General features: G+C 32.4%; 3 protein-coding genes across 3 annotated transcripts in view; 2 read left to right on the top strand and 1 right to left on the bottom strand.

Annotated features, from left to right (window-relative positions):
• Positions 1–86: 86 nt before the first annotated feature.
• Positions 87–13534, bottom strand: LOC106102965 (DNA mismatch repair protein Mlh1). Its single transcript, XM_013282587.1, has 12 exons — positions 13455–13534; positions 6063–6206; positions 5775–5838; positions 5497–5696; positions 4544–4814; positions 3783–3939; positions 3399–3482; positions 3159–3301; positions 2043–2581; positions 1367–1503; positions 1042–1167; positions 87–407 (listed from the first exon to the last, which is right to left on the bottom strand). Exons 2-12 carry the CDS (start codon positions 6173–6175, stop codon positions 106–108), a joined length of 2136 nt encoding a protein of 711 aa, XP_013138041.1. The 5' UTR covers positions 6176–6206; positions 13455–13534; the 3' UTR covers positions 87–105.
• Positions 6206–9455, top strand: LOC106102964 (snRNA-activating protein complex subunit 4 homolog). The gene has a single exon (XM_013282586.1). The coding sequence runs from the start codon at positions 6537–6539 to the stop codon at positions 8823–8825; it is 2289 nt and encodes a 762-aa protein (XP_013138040.1). The 5' UTR covers positions 6206–6536; the 3' UTR covers positions 8826–9455.
• The window catches only part of LOC106102939 (zinc finger protein 28-like), an 11240-nt gene continuing 1863 nt past the window's right edge, over positions 10219–19595 (top strand). The window contains exons 1-14 of the mRNA XM_013282560.1: positions 10219–10494; positions 10576–10710; positions 10886–11488; positions 11636–11769; positions 12335–12665; positions 13124–13257; positions 13895–13969; positions 14876–15005; positions 15966–16102; positions 17043–17148; positions 17580–17693; positions 18075–18188; positions 18885–19015; positions 19553–19589. Coding sequence (XP_013138014.1) covers positions 10375–10494; positions 10576–10710; positions 10886–11488; positions 11636–11769; positions 12335–12665; positions 13124–13257; positions 13895–13969; positions 14876–15005; positions 15966–16102; positions 17043–17148; positions 17580–17693; positions 18075–18188; positions 18885–19015; positions 19553–19589 — 2301 coding nt within the window. The 5' untranslated portion in view covers positions 10219–10374. The remainder of the gene's footprint in view (positions 10495–10575; positions 10711–10885; positions 11489–11635; positions 11770–12334; positions 12666–13123; positions 13258–13894; positions 13970–14875; positions 15006–15965; positions 16103–17042; positions 17149–17579; positions 17694–18074; positions 18189–18884; positions 19016–19552; positions 19590–19595) is intronic.

Here is a 19595-nt window from a genome sequence, read left to right as displayed (position 1 = left end):
GTTTCGTTTTTTTTATATTTTTTTTAGTATTAAATCAATACCGATGATTTTCAGTATTTTTATAACAAAATGAAATAAAACACAGATTAAAAATAACACATATATTCAACATCGTTCAAATACTTTGTAGAGATCGCTCAAGTTTGCTATTTGTAAAACCACACCGTTTGTGACAAATCTGTTAGGTGGTAGGAAATTTCTTCTTATCGCGGGAAATATGACGTGTTCCTGTTTCCATTGTTGTGATTTTTGAGCCTCGGTCGCGGTGTCAGGGTTCGGTTGGGAATAGAATATCGCCGTTTGACGACAAAATGTATCGAAACATTCCTTCTCTGAATCCCAATTAACTTCGGTAACTAAACGTACTAGGTACGTTGGTAACGCGCCCATGAAAGGTGTATGACCATCTTTGAAAGAGATATACACGATTTTTTAGTTTGCTAAACACACTTGTACAGACACGTAAAGTTATTGATATTTTTTAAAAAATAAATTTTCAGTAACTACCAAAAAATAAATATTCAAACATTGTCCGTGTAACTCAGACGGGTAGGCAGAGACCACATCTTTTTTTTATAACATAAGGTGGCAAATGAGCAAGCGGCCACCTGAATCCGCCAAAATGGCGAAGCGACCGCTGCCCATAGACATCCGTAATTGCAGATGCGTTGCCTACCCTTATCCGACGGAGGAGGAGACACACATAAAGAGTATATTTCCCCTTCCTATGCATCTCCTCCACCGTCAAATCTACTTCCCCTTCCCATCCTCTCTTTATAAGAAAATGGTGGTAAAGAGAAAGGGACTTAAATTAGGGTCATCCCTCTATATTCTTTGGAAACTACTATAAAATGTTTAGAATTATTCCATCTTATGTTATAAATAGACCCTTTTGCGGCAATTTGATTCATTAATTTTTTATTTGTAATTATGTATTTAGTTTAAAACTGTTTGGTGAACACAATAAAATAAATAAAACTGAAATGTTCAAAAATACTTGAATTAAGAAAAATCTTAAATATAAAAAATTACATTACTTACCAAGTAACAAAGGCAACGCTAAGAGTTCACCATCCGCACTAATTTCCAGTGAGAAATATTCAAACAGCATTTCTTTCTTGGTGACAAGAAGTACTGTCATTTCTTTTGCCATCACACTCATCTCTCCTAAAAAATAATAACAAAAAAAAATTTTTTTACACAGAAGCATTTTTTTAAAAACTCCAAACCAGCTACAAGTCTAGAAGAAAAATGAGATATTTTTTTTTAATTAAATGAAATAAATCACGAATTACATGAAAAAGAACGGAAAAACGTATGTAGAAGAAAAAAGACAGATGTATAAATAATTTTTTGTTGATTTTACCATACTGGGAGTTCCATTCTGCTTCCTGCGTCTTTAGACCCAACATCATCAGATCTTCAAGTGGCAACGGATTCGATAGTTTTATTAAACCCAAGTTTTGAAAATCGTACAGCAACGTCTCATAGAAAAGTTCCTCCCTACAACACAGGTCAGTATATCCTTCTCTTTCACTCTTATTCATTAGTTATACGTCTATCTTTGTTATGTAACGAAATTTTCATTAAAGCGCTATTAAAACCATACTAAAATAAAAACGCGGTTTTTAATATTAGCAGGTTTTTGTTAATTTGCTAATATTTACCCATTCCAACTAAGGTCTAAGCTTGTGCTAGGATTTGGCTTACAATAGTCGAATACCGGGATTTGAACTCTCGACCGCAAGATCGGTAGTCAAACCATTAGGCAATTGGCGTTTTAGGTTTAGTGTAAGACTTCTAAAGAATAATTTTACCGACGAAAATTTATGAATTACTAACTTTTGCCTACGACTCCATCCGCGTGGAATTAAAAAAACCCACAAAAGTATATGTGTTTATCGAGACTATCCTCTACATTTATGAAAATTTTCATCGAACTCCATTCAGCCGTTTTGGCTACAAACTCTAACAAACATCCATCCATCTAAACTTTGTTATTTATAATATTAGTATGAAGTATGTTAAAAATTCTCACTTACGTTAATTTAGTCGTGTTACATAAATACAGTTTAGTAGAATGCTGTATTAGAGATTGATGACAATCAATGCAGGCGATAAATATTAGATTCGCTAATATTTCTCTCAAATTCATATTACAACTACCCTCCACATCCATACGGAGTTGCTTAACGCTAGTCAGTTTTGTTTCTACCCTCTCATATTTAAATGTTCTTGTTTTAAACGATTCCTTTGGATCTATATAAGTTATATTTCCTTGGTCTACACCTGTGTGTAAATTCCACTTTTCCTTGCTTTTTATTTCTTTCGGTTCCTCTATCAGAGAATTTTCTAGAACATCTGTATTTTCATCATTAATTTGTATGACTGGTTTATTTTTAATTTCTTCATCTTTCTCTGTATTTATTGTTTCGTTTTCATTACGTTTTGCGATTTGAAAGAATTTATCTATTTTCTGTGTATCAGAGCTGACTCTGACCAAATCTTTCGCATAAATTTTAGCACCGTCGGTTGTTTTTTTAATAATTTCATCAACCATTGTTGCTCCAGGCAGACGAGCCTGTGTAAAATGCAAATTTTATTTACCACTTGACTACATACTAACGCATTTTCTAAACCCTGCTATTGCAATTACTATACAGGTGATTCTCAACTTAAAAATAATTAATTATAGCTTCTCAGTTACAGAAAAAAATGTTATTTGAAGAAAATTTCGAAATTATTAGGCTTGTTAAAGAAAAACCATTACCACTATACACAAATAAATTTGGCAGATTATAATCGAAATTCCGATTTTTTACAAACAATTAAATAGTTTTAAAACTACAGAGAACCGGGCAAAATTCTTTGCGCTTAAACGATAACTCTAACTCCACAAAGCCGTTGATCCTTTCATTAAGAATCATCCTGTAGAAATCTGGGAGCACTAAAGAAATAACAATAGTTGCCAGTGAAAAATGGTCCATTTTTAGCAAATAACAGTTCCGTTCAATGTCACAGCCAGTTCTACTATTTGATAAAGGGTCTTTTAACCACAATTTGATTCAGTAAAATAATAAAAAAGAATGATCTTAAAGAATACTGGCATAAAATAGAATTCGCCTGAAATAGTGTTTGTAAAAAATAAAAATATTTACCTGCGTGTACATAACTCTGGATGAATTACAACTGAGTAGTTTAGCTTCAATACAAGATTTGATCCTGTCAATTATCTGCTCTTCATATAAAAATTGTACTTCATGTTTTGTTGGATGAACATTCACATCCACATTCCTGGGATCTAAGGATTAAAAAAAAAGTGTATTTTAGGTTTTCCTAAGTGGGGGGGGTGTTTTAGTAATTCTGATAGGGTTTTATTTTAATTATGTTTATATTACCTAGTACAATACTAAGGTAGACATAAGAATGTGAATTCTTTGGCAAATACGTTGAATAAACTGAATCCACCGCCTTTCGTATACCTGAAAATATTAATTACTTATAATAACAAACATTTATAAAACACATTTAAAATTTACTAATAAAACAAAAAGCTTTACGATAATGCAAAGACCAATATCATACTAATATTATAAATGCAAAAGTTTAGATGGATGGATGGATGTCAGAGTTTGTAGCCTATACTGCTGAATAGATCTCGATGAAATTTGTCATAGATGTTATAGTCTGGAAGAACACATAGGCTACTCAGTTTTTTTAATTCCACGCAGACAGAGTCGCGAGTCAAAGCTAGTCTCGTTATGATTTAAAAAAAAACTTACTCTGCGAGTCCACTAAACGATGGTTTATAAATAATAGCATAGTCCCTCTTTTATGTGAGTAATTGACATTAGTAATAAATCCTTGCATAGACATTTTCAAAGTTTCATCCTTTAATTCAATCTCTAATAACTCACGGGCTATGCTGTTGCCATGAATCTTAAAAAATATAACATCCATTAAAATATATCATACTTCATACTAAGATAATACGAAAGTTAACTCTTCAATGCATGACTTTTTCTTTTTATATACCCTAAATTGATAAGGTAGTAATTTGAACATAGAACATAATTTTTTTAAACAGTCTATTGATGTATAAATACATCATCATGCATTTAAGGGTTAAGATGGATGGATGAATGTTTGTTACAGTTTGTAGCCTAAACGGCTGAACGCATTTCGATGAAATTTGGTATATATGTAGAGTCTGGAAGAACACATAGACTACTAAGATTCGTTATTTTTTAAATTCCACGCGAAAAGAGCCGCGGGCGAAAGCTAGTTAAAACTATTTCTAAAAACTTTCAGTCAATGTTGAAGATATCCCTTAAATAGAGTAGATTTCATATACAATAATCTTAGTATATCAAATAAATTTAATGAAAAAAACTAAATCACTAACAATTTCCATTTTTGACCGACTTCCCAAAAGAAGGAGGTACTCAATTGTCTGTATGTTTTTTTAGTAATCTAAAGGAGCATTAACATGTTAGTGGCCATTTTACAATTTTAAGTTTTATTAAAAAAATATAATACTTACAATTCTAATATTTTCAACCACAGTTGATTTAATAGCAGTTTTAATATCTGTATTCTCACCGAATTTCTTCAGAGTGAAGCCTACATGGCTATTATGTATGGCATACCCGCCTACAACCTCCATTATATGAGAATACTCTTCAGTAGGACTTCGGAGGGACTTTTTACGAGCTATCACATTATAAAAGAGGTCTTCGACAGTTATTTGTGTACCGTTGTTACCAGCGCAGGCTTTTATCGGTCCTTTTAGTTTACCATTTTCATATGAAGCTCTAAAAAATAAATTACAGAACTTCCATCATGTTAATAAAATTTTAATTAAAACTATGTAAAATGTATCTCGGACTCGAAGGACCAATATTCAAGACAATTAAATTGTGTTGGCAATGAATTTCAAAAATGGTAATTTAATTTCTATGTGATTCTTTAAATTATGGTAGACAATCAAGGCTAATAACTATGCCAAGCAAACATTCAGAGCCTGAACCACCACTGGCTAATAGACTTGGATAGCTTAATAATGATGTCACTGTCAGATAAAGAAACAAAATCCGATATTTCCATCACATATTTTACATGTTCAATAATTATCAGACAATTTACAACTTAAGGCCCTATGGATTATAAAAATCTTCCCCCTAAGTGATACGATCAGAGAAATGAAGAATGAATTTGAAGTCACAATTTAAATAAGGTAATAACATACTTGAGTTAACAATACCAGTTTCATATGGTAAAATATACAGAGATGTTAATTAGTTAATAGCACTGACACAAACAAGTACTAACCCTTAATGTGTTTTATCACAAAACATGCACTAAAACATATTTTAAACATGTTATCTATGTTTTTTTAAAAGTGAGAAAAAAGGGGGATCATGTTATGTACAAGAGTCTTATATATTACATATGAGAATTCACAATATTATTATTATTTACATCTAAATATCATACTTATAGGCACATTTATCATTTGCTGTCTTGGTAAGTATAGTGAGATGTGAGATATAGCTGATACTAGCCAGGGCTTCACCTCGGAAGCCGTAAGTACTGATCTCCTGTAAGTCCTCATATTGCTGCAGTTTGGATGTAGTGAATCTCTCACAGACAATGTCCAAGTTGTCATGTCTGATGCCAGTGCCATTGTCTTGGATCTGAAATAGAAAATTAAAATATTTGATATAACAGAGAGAAAAATATACATTTAAGATCAAATTTCATTTGATATTTACCTGCAAATACTTTAAACCACCAGCTTTAACAGTTATTATTATATTTGTGGCATGTGCATCTAAACTGTAAATAAAGAATAAAACAAATCAATACAACTAAATTTAATTTAAAACACAATTGAGTTATAAATTCTCACAATAAACGATTTTAAGTCGAAATTAGGATAAAAAACAGTCTATTGCAGAGACACGTCTTTTTAATTAAGGTAAAACTTAAACACTTAAATTAAACTTTAAAAAAAAACAAACAAAAAGTTGAAAATATGATCTAAAGTTTGTATAACTTGCCTGTTTTCAATTAATTCTTTTAGAGCATTTGACGGTCTTTGTACAATCTCGCCAGCTGCTATACGATTCACAACATCTTCGTCTAATTTTCTAATAATTCCTGGTTCTACCATTATCCTTTAGTTCTATTTTTTATTCCAAGTTCTGCAAATGAATAAATTCGAGTTCGACACAGGTTTGACGTTTCGCGCATTTTTCTGGGTCAAAGAATAATAAACCATAACACCATAATCACAATTGCTTGCGAAGACACGTACTCTTTGGCAGTTCGGTTAATTTTGATTCTGACAGATCTTGATAACTTCTTTAAATTGTCATTGTCAGTTGCTTAAGTGTTGTTTTACACTTTGAATTTCGTCGCAAACCGTGTGTTTTAATTTTATTATTATACATGTGGGTTAAACGGAGCAAAAAAGGATATAGTATATACTGAGGTGTTTGTGCTTCTGGTGGTCTTAGTTATAAGTAATAACAATGAGTTTTAAAGACTTTAATTTTGACCACAATGATTTTGATGTTGAAGTATCAGATTTACAAGAGCTTAGTTCGGTCTTGGACTCAATCAGCCCCTCAAATACTGCTTCAACATCTCAAATTGCGTATCCAGCGAGCAATGCCTACTCTGCTGAACCAGATTATTCAAAAATTGACGAAGCATTATCTCTGAATAGGTTAGCCGACGAAAAGTTACGTAGATTGGAAAAAATCCTTACGTTACGATTAAATGAATGCAATTATAAACTAAAAAGCATTGAATCTAAATACAAGAGAAATAAATATTTTGATAAAAATGAATCATTCAAATATGTAGCCTGTGGAAAACCATATTTTAAAGATAAATCAAATTTCACTCCCCCTCATAATAAAGACACAATTACTATGTTGAATAATGGAATGTACAATTTCTCAACAATAACTACAGTTCCTGGCTGGACAGTAAGAGATAAAAGTCACTTTCTTGACATGGTTCATAAAGTCTCACTGGACATCCTTAAGAAAAGAGTTGAAACAAAGATAACTGAGTTAAATCGTGAAAAGAAATTAAATCCTGACATTAAAATTAATAAAAAGCTAGATGTATTAAAACATGAAATTGTTCTTGTTAGCAAGATGACATTGAAGGAATCTGCATTACCATTAAATGAAGACTATGATTGGGATTTCATAGCTAATAAACTAAATGATCGCCATTCTTCACAAGAATATGAAGCTCTGTGGAAATTATTTTTACATCCTGATATTAATAAAAACACTTGGTCCAAAAATGAGCATACATCATTACAAAAAATAGCCTTTAGTAATAACTTTCAGAATTGGGAAGACATAGCGACTAGACTGGGGACAAAACGAACTGGCTATCAGTGTTTCGTCTATTTCCGAACAAATATGAACAACACATTCACTGGTCAAAAATGGACGAAAGAAGAAGAGGAATACTTGAAAAGATTAATTGATTATTATAGAGAAGATAAATACATTCCTTGGGGTAAAGTGGCAACATCGATGGAAAATAGAACTAAAATACAGGTATACAATAAATATAATAGACTCATTGAACAACGAAAAGGAAGATTTTTACCTGAAGAGGACACTGTAATTCTCACATGTGCAGACCAATTTGGACTTGATTTTAAGAGAATGACAAATTACTTACCTGGACGTTCATTAGGACAAATACGTATACGGTATCAAATATTAGCAAAGAGAAGAGTTTCAACTGTGTGGACAGTAGAGGAAGATAATAAACTAGTTCAATTACTAGCAAACAAAGAAACGCCTACCATATATTCAGATCTCACTAAATATTTCCCTGGTAAAGATAGAATGAATATAAGAAGTAGGCATATGACACTTGTAAAATGGATGAAACACAATCCAAATTGTGATGTTTCAAGCGCACCAAGGCGAGCAGCACGTCGATTGGGTCACGGACAACCATCTGATACCAATTTACACAAGGCAATTGAAAACTTAAAGAACCGAATTAAGACAGAAGTGGAAGAACGCAAATGCAAAAAAATTACAGTAAACTCACCGGAAAACGTTATTGAAGATGGTATTATGGCAATATTAGTTACACAAATCACAAAAGATGAAGAAGCTAAGAGATTGCAAGAATCACAAAATGAAGTATTGGAATTCTTAGAAGACGTTAACATCTCACCGAAGTGTTTAAATTCAACAAATATGAAAAAGCTACTTATATTATTTAAATCTAAGTTGAATAAAAAAAAACTAGAAGCTAGTAAGTATAGTAAGAGATTTCCTGATTTAATTGAAGGTAAGCAAGAAGTATGTCTAGTAAGAAAGAAATCTTATTCGAAAAAAGATCGTGAAAAAATGGTTGTAAAGAAAATTCCAGATATATTTGGAACAAATACATTAGACAATTTAGAATATGTTCTGCCACCCCATTATGCTACTATTATAGGCTGCAGACAATTAATGTTATGGGTATCGGAAAATAAAAATAACAAAGTGTGCGATATTAATCTGAATGTTTTAATGAGAAAAAATGTTCTATTAAAAAACCATTTCTTTCACTTACTGGAAAGATTTAATTCACTGTTTGTGTGGCCTATGTTACTTTCTAATGAATCCCCGCATTTGAATAGTGTTAATGAGAACACTTTTAGTATAAGCAAACCTTTGCTTAGTACCGGTGGCTCTACAGTAAAAAATGATATTCTTAACCCTAGTGAAGATCAGGTGATAAGTAATCATACTAAAGTGGAAGAATCAAATAATTCTGAAGATGAATGAAGGTTGTCATATTTTAACTGTACTGAATCTATTTGATAGTGTTGAGGGCTCCTGTGCTATCAACAATATCAAGTAGATGAAATGTAATTACAAATACTGCTATGAGAAGATTAAGAATAAAAAAGGTTGTGAAAAATTTAAGCCAACTTCATGTCCACCATTTTAAATTCCTGTTCTATTTAAAAATACAAAATGTAGCGGCCTGGCTAAATGTAATAACAAATGTTTTTAAGAACATCTTGAATTTATTGTATTATATTTTTGTTTGTTAGGTAGAAAATGTATGAATTTCCTAAGAATTGTACAATGAAGGGTTACACACATTTTCATTAATATATGCATGTATATGAATGGTTTACAATGGACTTATGGATAAAACATCATTTATCAAAAATCTATTAATCACAACTAATCAAGTTTGCCATATGAAAATCTGCTTGTGTTAAAATACGTATATGGTTATAACACAAATATTTCGATGGCTTCCTAGCTTTAAATATATTTAACTTGAGGCTGAGAACACTTTATGTAAATGATGTGAGTTCGATTTTAAATTAATGTCTAAATGCAGTGGAAACTTGTATCTTTTATTGAAATAATGGTTTTTGTTATATATTCTTTTTAAGCCATAAAATGTACATTAAATATAAGTAGCTAGTTCCTAGTAAGCAAGTTTTTTAATAAATTATCAGTAATAAATATTTGTGATTTTTTGTGCCGCTTTGGTAAAAATCATCATAGTGTAAAAACTGCATGTCTTACTAACTACAACTACTGTGATAAACTATGTTAGTACATCACAAATATGTGTTTGTATTATTTATAATCGCATAATGATAAATAAATTGTGATATTAGATGTATTTAATTGTTTAATTATACTTCAGTATAATTAAGTGTGAGTGTCCACTGCCAAAAAATGCATTGTCACCCCTCTAATTCTGTATGATAAACAGAGATAGCATATATTTATTTTTAAATAAGTGGGTAGATTAAAATTTGCTAAAACATTGCAATTTCATAAAGAACTTGTTTGCAATGTATTAACCTTTCATCTTTTAATTGTTTGTTTAAGAATTTAAGATTTAAATTCCTGATCAAGCAATTTGACTGACTGAAAAATGGGTAGGGTTGTTCTCCAATCGCTGTGAGTATTTTGATGTTTTAGATTATAGTAAAAATTTTTATTTTTGTCATTTAAGCTTACGTCACATATGTTGATTACAACTTCTTTACTCTTACTAAGTTATTTTGCCTTTATTTACATGTACTGGAAATCATTTTTCAGGTTTAAAAATCGCAAGGTTGAGAAGACGGTCTTAGTTATCTGTGCAGTCTTGCTTATGCGTACTCTAGGCTCTATGGTTATTTCGCCATCTTTTTCGTCGTGACGTGTTTTCACAAAATTCTCATATACTCTTTGGTTTAAGCATTGATGTTCGCTTGTATTTTTCTAATAAACGTTTATATACTCTTTGAAAAATAAGTTTGAGCGGTAAAATGATTATAGAAAGTGTTTTTGATGCGGAACGATAATATTATATTACAAAATGATGGATTTAAAAGCATGTGCAATTTGTTTGACTACGGACTCGGACTCCATTGACGTTAAATTTTACGATTTGGATGTCGGACTAAGAGTCGAATACAACATAATATCAGGATTACGAGTAACTGATTTGTTTCCACTTTGAAGTTTATGTATATAAAGTGTTTTGTCTGTTTACTAAAGTTTTTTTTAATGGTTGTAGACAAATAAAGGGGATGGCTTTCCCGGATACCTTTGTTACGAGTGTTTCGCCTACGTAAAACGTTTCATAAAGTTTAGAAATAAATGCCAGAGAACCCATTATGCTCTCAAGCAACTTCTTGACAACAGAAAACAGGTAAGTAAACTTAATTTTTGGACAACAAATAGTTCTGTAATACCCAAATGTATGAAAAAATGTATAATTTGTCTGCAAAAGGTTCCCTGTCTTTCTATATTGGCCTCTTTAATAGACAGGAAATAGTTCAAAGGGCATTAGTTCAAAATTTAAAATCTCAAATTTTCTATTACAGGTAACAAAAGCCGCGATTCAGGTGATTGATCGTAAATTATTGAATGTAGGGCCGTCCCTATCTTACTTAGAAAGCAACAGAACACACTATGAGCAAGTAAAGTTTAAGTGGGTAAAGCACAATCGTTTTAGTGATGTGAAAGGTGATGTACCAATTGTTCACCACAGTACTACAGATACTGTCAAATTTGAAATACCAAAAAACATCCTTATTAAAACTGAAATAGAGGAAACAAATACGGAAGAAGATATACCTATAGCAGAGAATATTGAGGATTTAAATGATTTTGAGAGAGTACCGCAGGAAGTGGAAGAGTCCCACGATGAGAATGCATACAAAGAATTTTTTGCTACAAACCCAGATAGTGATAATGATTATGTTGAAGAGGCTAAAGATAATTGTGAAATAAAAGATGAGATAGATGTAGATGGTTGTAATTTAGACGAAGAGTATGCTAGTGTAGTACCAATTAATATGAATGAAGCGAAGGCCGTTGTGGAAGTATACAAAATGTTCAGTTCAGGGAAATATTCATGTAATGTATGTACAAAGTCATTCTATAATGAAAATCGATTGATGATACATATGAGAATGCATGATAAGGTTTGTATTCTTTTAGTAATTAATTACACTGTATTTTAGTTAAATTAACAAGATACTGGACTATACAGTATGGTTCAAATACTGATATGACATAATTTGTGGTCAATAGTTTACTGGTCTATAATAAAAGTATAAATATTTTTTCAGCATATAAGTGGTTTGTATTGCTGTGAGTTATGTAATTATTATTACAAAACAGATTTTCTCTTAAAAACTCACATGACAGAAAAACATATGTACAAGTATATATGTAGAAAATGTCCTGAAGTTAGTTTTGATAGGTAAGTAGCATTTATAATTCCATAAATAGTTTTTTAAGTACCAACATACTGTTTATATACTTTATAAATAGGAAAGATATGTATTTTTGTATATCTATACTAATATTATTAGGACGAAAACTTTGTTTGTTTGATTGTAACAAATAGGTCCAAAAACTACTAGGTCAATATTAAAAAATCCTTAAAAAAAAGGTAATTTATCCATGAGTAACATAGGCTATAGTTTTTCATTTCTTTATTATTTTTAAATTTCACGTGGACGGAGTCGCGGACAAAATTTAGTTACAAATAAGTTTAAAATCTACTAAAACTTAAATAATCAGAAATAAGTTAATTCCACCTCCAAAATTGTCATGTAGTCACTTAGGCTCCATTCAAATTTACAGGACTATGCTATTGATAACAAAAAATAGCTCCATTAATGGAGGAGATAAGCCGTAATACACAAAAAAAAATAAACAGATGAATTGAGTACCTCCTTTTCGGAAGTCGGTCGAAAATAGAAAGATCAACAATGAACAATAGTTATTATTAAATAACTATTTAGTATTTTGTTAATTTTCAGAACTTCAGCGAAGCAACATTTCATTTGGTCACATTTACAAAAGGGGGCATCTAAAGACTTTAATTGGTATGAAACTCGGCCTACTTGGTTGAGTAAGCGAGGTGTGAAGCAGCACAAGGGTGTGGTATCACTCCGTCCTGTTCGGAGGATATCAAAGTTACCAGATGATTTCTTAGTTTATTCTCCAGTGGGACATGAAGAGCAGTACCAAATAGTGGGAGCGAGACAGACTAGTATGAATTATTTGGAAGCAAAATTCAAATGCAATTTGTGTTACAAAGGTTTCCGGGAGATTGATACATATAATAAACACATGAAGAAACATAATCCAGTAAGTAGAAGATTTTTTTACTATATTTACTTTTTCAGCGAATTGCAAATGTCTATGGGCAGCGGTCGCTTCGCCATTTCGTTTGTTTTTGGTGGCCGCTTGCTGTTTGCCACCTTATAATATAAAAAAAAATAATTTGAGAATAGCTGATGCCTCCTGGCGAGACCCGTGTATGACAGTTATATAATACCTTAGCAATCTTGCTTCCTTGATGTTGGCAGCAACTTATGGTCTCTTTCCCACATTAGGGTTTTTATCCAAAATATTTACACCCTAAATTTAATGGCGTGAAAATATATAGCCTAAAGCGTGACGTAACTGTAGGGCTTTTTATTAAAAAAATAGTTATTTTAAAATATGCTCTAATTGCTAACATCGTAGGCAACAAAGAAGTGTATGTTAACACTTCATTATAATACTATAGATAACTACAAAGAGCCCAAAAACTATAATTACAGGTTATCTCGGGCCAGTTCCAATGTGACGTGTGCAAGCTTTACTTCAAGGATTTAAGGAAGATGTACAAACATATGATTATAACACATTTGTACAAATATTCTTGTCAAATGTGCGATTTTGTGTGCTATAACAAGTAAGTTTCACTTTTTATTAACATATTTCACCATTTGTGTGTATTAAAAAAAAAGTAAATAACCTATATCTTTTACCAGACTATCCTCTACATCTATATCAAATTTCATCAAGATCCGTTCAGCAGTTTAGGCTACAAATTATAACAAACATCCATCCATCCAAACTTTCGCATTTATAATAGTATGTTATACTTACATAACTTAGAAAAATTAACATTATAATATTGTTTTCACGGATCTTAAGGAAAATAGACTATAACTGAATTATAATAAACTAACTGTTCCCGTGCGACTTCATCTGCATGAAATTGTGAAACTTTTATTTTATTGTTTACATTTGTCAAATTATCAATTACAAATGTCAAAATGACATGACATGATGACAACCTTGCTTCCTTGATGTTGGCAACAACTTATGGTCTCTTTCCTACATTTAGGTTTTTATCCAAAATATTTACCCCCTAAGTTTGATGGCGTTAAAACATATAGCCTAAAGCATGACACAAGTGTAGGGCTTTTTATTAAATAAAAAATTATTCAAAAATATGCTGTAATTGCTGACATCTTAGGCAACAAAGAAGTGTATGTTTACGCTTTATTATAATAGTATAGATTTAGTTTTATTGTAACTTACAGGGGTCAAGCACATTTACATTACAAGTGGCATAAAAATGTCACCTACAAGTGTCAACACTGCGACAAAGTGTTCAAGTGAGTATGCCCTTTTTTAATTCCTTTCCTAATATCTTAATATTGAAAATATGAAAAAAAGACGTGAAACTGATATTATTCTTATACTAACTGCTGCGCGCGACTTCGTCCATGTGAAATAAAAAAAATAATAAGCATTGCATGTTATTAAATTGGCTATATGATAGTGAAAGGTTTTTAGAAATCGTCCTAGTAGTTTTTGAGTTATTTCAATACATACAAAAACAATGTTGTATACCTATAACTGGATTTATTATCATTCTTGTGTCTTATATCTTATTTCTTAAGTATAACTTATCTGTTGGCGTACTTTATTATTAAATAAATAAATAAATGAGGACAAATCTTTCCTCTTTATAATATAAGTATAGATTATAAAGAGGAAAGATTTGTATTTTTTATGTGTTGTAATAACTCAAAAAAGGGGCCGATTTCAAATATTCTTTCACCATTAAAAAGCTACGTTGTAATTAAGTAACATATGCTATATTTCACGCGGGCGAAGTCGACCAACAACTAGTAGTATAGATCTACTAAATTCAGTAAACAATGTGGTTTTTCTATAATAATGTTTATCATCATCACCACCTTCACTATATGTCCCCACAGATGGGCTCGGAGCCTACCCTAATAAGGGGTGACTAGGCCATAGTCAACCACGCTGGCCTACTGCGGGTTGACTTCACACATATCTTTGAATTTCTTCTCCGATATGTGCAGGTTGCATTACCATGTTTTCCTTTACTGTAAGAACGTCGGGTAAGTTATGTACATATGAAAAGTCGAAAATCACATTGATACAACGGGATTCGAACCCAAGACCGGTAGATTACAAGTCTAGTGTTCAAACCACTGAGCCACCGACGTCTGTTACCATATTTATTAGCATTTAGTATTGTTTTTTAGAAAATCATCAACACGCTTAACACATATAAGAATAAAACATCCATCGACCAACATCTGTGAGTTGTGTGGACACAGCTTTGTCAGCGAGACGGGATTGTATTGTCACAAGAGGATGGCCCACAGTAATGAGGTAAATTGCACACCCACTTCTTAATTCTACACTAAGGGTCCTCTTTAGTGTAGACTAGCTTTCGCTTCGACTCTATATGTGATCTTCCAGACTACATCTATGACAAATTCAATTAAGATCCGTTCAGCAGTTTAGGCTACAATCTCAACCATCCATCCATCTAAACTTTCGCATTTATGATATTACTAAGATTTACCATATTCTTTATTAACTTAAATTACAATGGCAATAGGCAATATGCATATGACGCCAAATTGTACCAAACTTTGTTTAAGTATACTTTATTACTATGAAAACATACCTGTAAAGATTTTTTTTAATATAATGATTTAGTGGCGAAAATTTATCATTAAAAAGTGTCTTTTTTCAAATTCCCTCGCTAAGTTCTAAAACGCACACTATTGGTCGAAGCAAGTGGCTTATCTAATATGGCGTCGCTGTGTTGTCAATACACAGTTCATTTACGTTAGTTTATATAGAAATACACTCTTGAAGTATTTTACGGTAAACACGATATCAAAACCAACATTAAAATAAAAAAAATAATGAATAGAATTATTAATTACCACTTATTTGTACCAGGAATAAAAAAAATTTTGACTTTTTGACCTTGAGAAGCAATGAGATACTTTGTTGTTTTTTTATATCGAAGTGACATCTGAGCGTATATTATGAATGGAATAAGACGATTGACGTCAACTGTCTCATGACAACTCCGGTCGCGTTTTAGTCGCACGAAAATGGTCGTAATCTTATTTATTATTTTTAGCTCAACTCAATATTTTCGCGTCAATTTTTTTTCTGTTTATTTTATAACAAGTTTAAAAAAGAAATAATACACGCATTCCCTATTTACATTATAATATTTCTTCGTTTTTTTTAAAGGAAATCAAAATGTTTACTAGAATAAAGTTCAAAATTTCCATAAGAGCGCTTATTATATAATTGTTTACCTCCTAGGAGGTGGAGGTGAGTGAGGATGTGAAGGTGGACGTGACGGACGCGCTGTACTGCGCCGAGTGCAACATCTGCTTCAAGAACCAGGAGGCCTACAACACGCACTTCGGCAGCTCCAAGAACCACTCTGCTACTAACTTGTAAGTATTTTAACTAACAAAAACTCGCATTTTCGCTCCAACAAAATACTGAAACGAATATAGTTATAAAGAGGATTTGTATTTTTGTATTGAAATAACTCAAAAACTACTGGGATTTTAATTCTTTCACCATTAAAAAAGACGTTATCGCTCAGTAATATCTTACTTATAATATTGGAAATGCGAATTTTTAGATGGATGGATGGATGTTTGTTACAGTTTGTAACCTAAACAGCTCAACGGATTTCGATGAAATTCGATATAGATGTAGAGGATAGTCTGGAAGAACACATAGGCTACTCACTTTTGCTTTTTTTAATTACACGTGGACGGAGTCGCGGGCGTAAGCTAGTAATGTTATAAAGAGAAAGATTTGTATTTTTTATATGTATTAAAATAACTCAAAAACTACTAGGATTTTAATTATTTCACCATTAAAAAGTTACTTTATCGCAGAGTAACAAAGGCTATATTTATAAATTTCACGTAAACGAAGTCGCGAGCGACAGCTTGTAATCTAATAAACTTAATTTTTATGGAATGTTTATTTTAAATGTCTTATTGTTCTAGACTCTGTTACATATTTATTTCTTGTATTTGTTTGATTTTTCAATTAATAAGTAATGTTATAGATTATTGATTTGTAAGTTTTTATCGAAACAACTAATAACATTTAAAAAAATGTTGATTTGATAAATTAAATGTCCAGTGTGTTCCTAACCCTTATTTAATCCAGGAAAAAACGAGCTTAAAACTAGATTTTATATGTATTACACAAATTTGAAAATTGTTAAAGTTGATTGTTATAATTAAATTGTATACATCTATTCAAATATCTTGCCTGCTCTACATCTCTAAGTCATACGATGTTCCGAGCTGTCAGAATATTTGAAAACGTCTATACATAACCTTTATTTATTAATGTTTTACCTCGTTTTAGATCTGTTAACAATCACACGAGAGAGACAAGGAAACGTCGTGTGACGCGACGTGATGCCTCTCTAATTATCAACAACGGCCTGCCTACCGTCACCAGTTGTGAAGTCGTGAGTATATACATATCACTGAACTTATTGAGGCAAAAAGTCTATTTCAACTAAACGGCTGTACGGATCTCCATGAAATTTGGCACAGGTTTAGAGCATAGTCTGGAAGAACACATATGCTACTTTTTATCCCGGGAACAGTTACGGTTCTCGTGGGATTCATCAATTTAGTTTTTTAATGTTTAATCGATCATTCTGCAACGGTTCAACATATCTTATTGAAATTTGGCACAGATATAAAACAAAGTCTGGAGTACACATGGGATAAGGTTCATCCCCGAGAAATGTCCCGAGGGATACGTAGCTTTTTATTATTTATATAGTTCGTTCCTTTCTAATAAAACGCGGACGAAGTCGTGGGCAACAGTTAGTAAATAAATAAAAATGTGCGTATCATTGTGTGATGTATGTATGTATGTATGTCGGCGCAGTGCGGCGACAGTCTACAGAACGACGTGGTAGCGCGCAAGCACTACGAGGCGCAGCACCCCGGCGTCGACTACCTCAAGCGCTACATGTGCGACGTCTGCGGACACAAGACCAGGGTAAATATCTATATCTACACTAATATATAGAGAACACGTTGTTTAGTTCATTTTATAATAAAAGATGGAGATTAGTATAATTTTGTAAAATGTTTTATAACGTCAGTACAAACGCCAATAGCTCAATTTTATTATATATGGATTACCAAACTTGCGGTCGAGGGTTCGAATCCAGCCATTCTACTATTGTGAACCATATCCTAGCAAAAGCCTAGATCTTAGTTGGAATGGTTAAATTAATTATTAGTAAATGATAAAAAATCAACTATCATTTAAAAAAAAACTTGACAACAAACATAGTACCTTTCAAAGAAGTTACAGGTGAAAAAAAACTTTGTTCTCTATGTCTAATATGTATATAAAATGTGTATGTTCGTACAGCAATACGCGAACCTGATGGTGCACATGCGAGTGCATACGAACGAGAAGCCCTACCAGTGCCCGCACTGCGACCGCCGCTTCAGCATGCCCAGCAACAGGGACAGGCATATCGTGGTGAGAATACACACATCCATCCATACATACATACAAACATACATACATACATAAATTCATTTACTTAACAATAAACTTACAAAGATATTTACCCAGGGTAAATAAACTTACAAAGACATTGACCCAGGGTCCTAGTACTTGGCACAGCCTGTATCGCGAAGACCCAGCTCAGCGGATTCATTAAAATATACTTTATTAGACGGCAACATATTCATAATTAAAATATAAACAAAGTTTAAAAGGGAGTAAAATAGACATACATACATTCATAGTAACGAAATAACTCCTTGAATTTCTTAAACCTCCCTTATTGTAGCTATGTCTATATTGTACAATTATTATTACTTTGAAGTTTAGACTACAAACTCTTAACAAACATCCATCTAAACTTTCGATCACCGATTTAATTCGGATTATTCCCAATTGTCACCTCACTCTATCCCCGCGTGGGATCAGATGACAACAAAAAGTTTCATCTGTCCCACCGTTTGCGACTGATGGACGGTTAGAACTTATTTTATTTCTTAATGCTTCCATCTGTCACATTGGTGATAGTGGGATTAAAAGGTGGGACGGATGAAACTTTATTCTCATCTGTTTCCACGTGGGGACAGCGGGGTGACGGTTGGGAATAATCCATTAATGCACTAATATTCTAACAAATAACTTTAAAATGCATATAATATTGTATATCAGGTGCACACCGGTGAGAAACGCTACCAGTGCCAGTTGTGCAGCCGCCGCTTCACTCAGAGCAGCGCCGTCAAACTGCACATACAGACCGTCCACCTCAAGATACCGTATGCACCCTGGGACAAGAAGAACAGGTACCTCAAATATTCACATTCAGGGTCTCCAAGTAAACCCTGAGCTGGGACTAGTCTAGACCTTAGTCTGCATCGTAACTTCCTACAAAGAATAGAAATACTAGCTGTTCCCGTGCGGCTTCATTCGTGGAATTATAAAAACTTTATTTTATTGTTTACATTTGTCAAACGCTCAATTGCAAATGTCAAAATTTAAATTAGGTTTAATTACGTGAAAATATATAGCCTAAAGCGTGTCGTAAGTGTAGGGGTTTTTATTAAAAAATACTGTGATTGGTAACATCCTACACCATTAAGTAGTGTGTTTGCGGTTAATATATTAGTACTAGCTTCCGCCCGCGACTCCGTCCGCGTGGTATTAATAAAAACAAAATAAAGTAGACTATGTGTTCTTACAGATTATCCTCTACATCTATGCCATATTTGATCCAGATCCGTTTATCCTTTTAGGCTACTAACATACCTCTAACAAACATCCATCCATCCAAACTTTCACATTTATAATATTAGTAAGAAGTAAGATATACAATGTAACAGGAAGCGGCGGCGCGAGGTGGAGGCTCCGCTGGCGATGGCGCCG

Source organism: Papilio polytes, unplaced genomic scaffold, assembly GCF_000836215.1.
Source record: "Papilio polytes unplaced genomic scaffold, Ppol_1.0 DF823890.1, whole genome shotgun sequence".
NCBI lineage: Eukaryota > Metazoa > Arthropoda > Insecta > Lepidoptera > Papilionidae > Papilio > Papilio polytes.
This window is presented reverse-complemented; position numbering and strand designations above follow the sequence as displayed.

What these genes read in the sequence shown, in the direction of transcription:
- LOC106102965 (XM_013282587.1), bottom strand. Translation starts at nt 6,175, where the DNA reads ATGGTAGAACCAGGAATTATTAGAAAATTAGACGAAGATGTTGTGAAT. An exon ending in TGTAACACGACTAAATTAAC is followed by an intron (nt 1,504 to 2,042) that starts GTAAGTGAGAAT and finishes CCTGTGTTGTAG; the next exon opens with GGAGGAACTTTTCTATGAGA. An exon ending in AGAATGGAACTCCCAGTATG is followed by an intron (nt 1,168 to 1,366) that starts GTAAAATCAACA and finishes ATTATTTTTTAG; the next exon opens with GAGAGATGAGTGTGATGGCA.
- LOC106102964 (XM_013282586.1), top strand. Translation starts at nt 6,537, where the DNA reads ATGAGTTTTAAAGACTTTAATTTTGACCACAATGATTTTGATGTTGAA.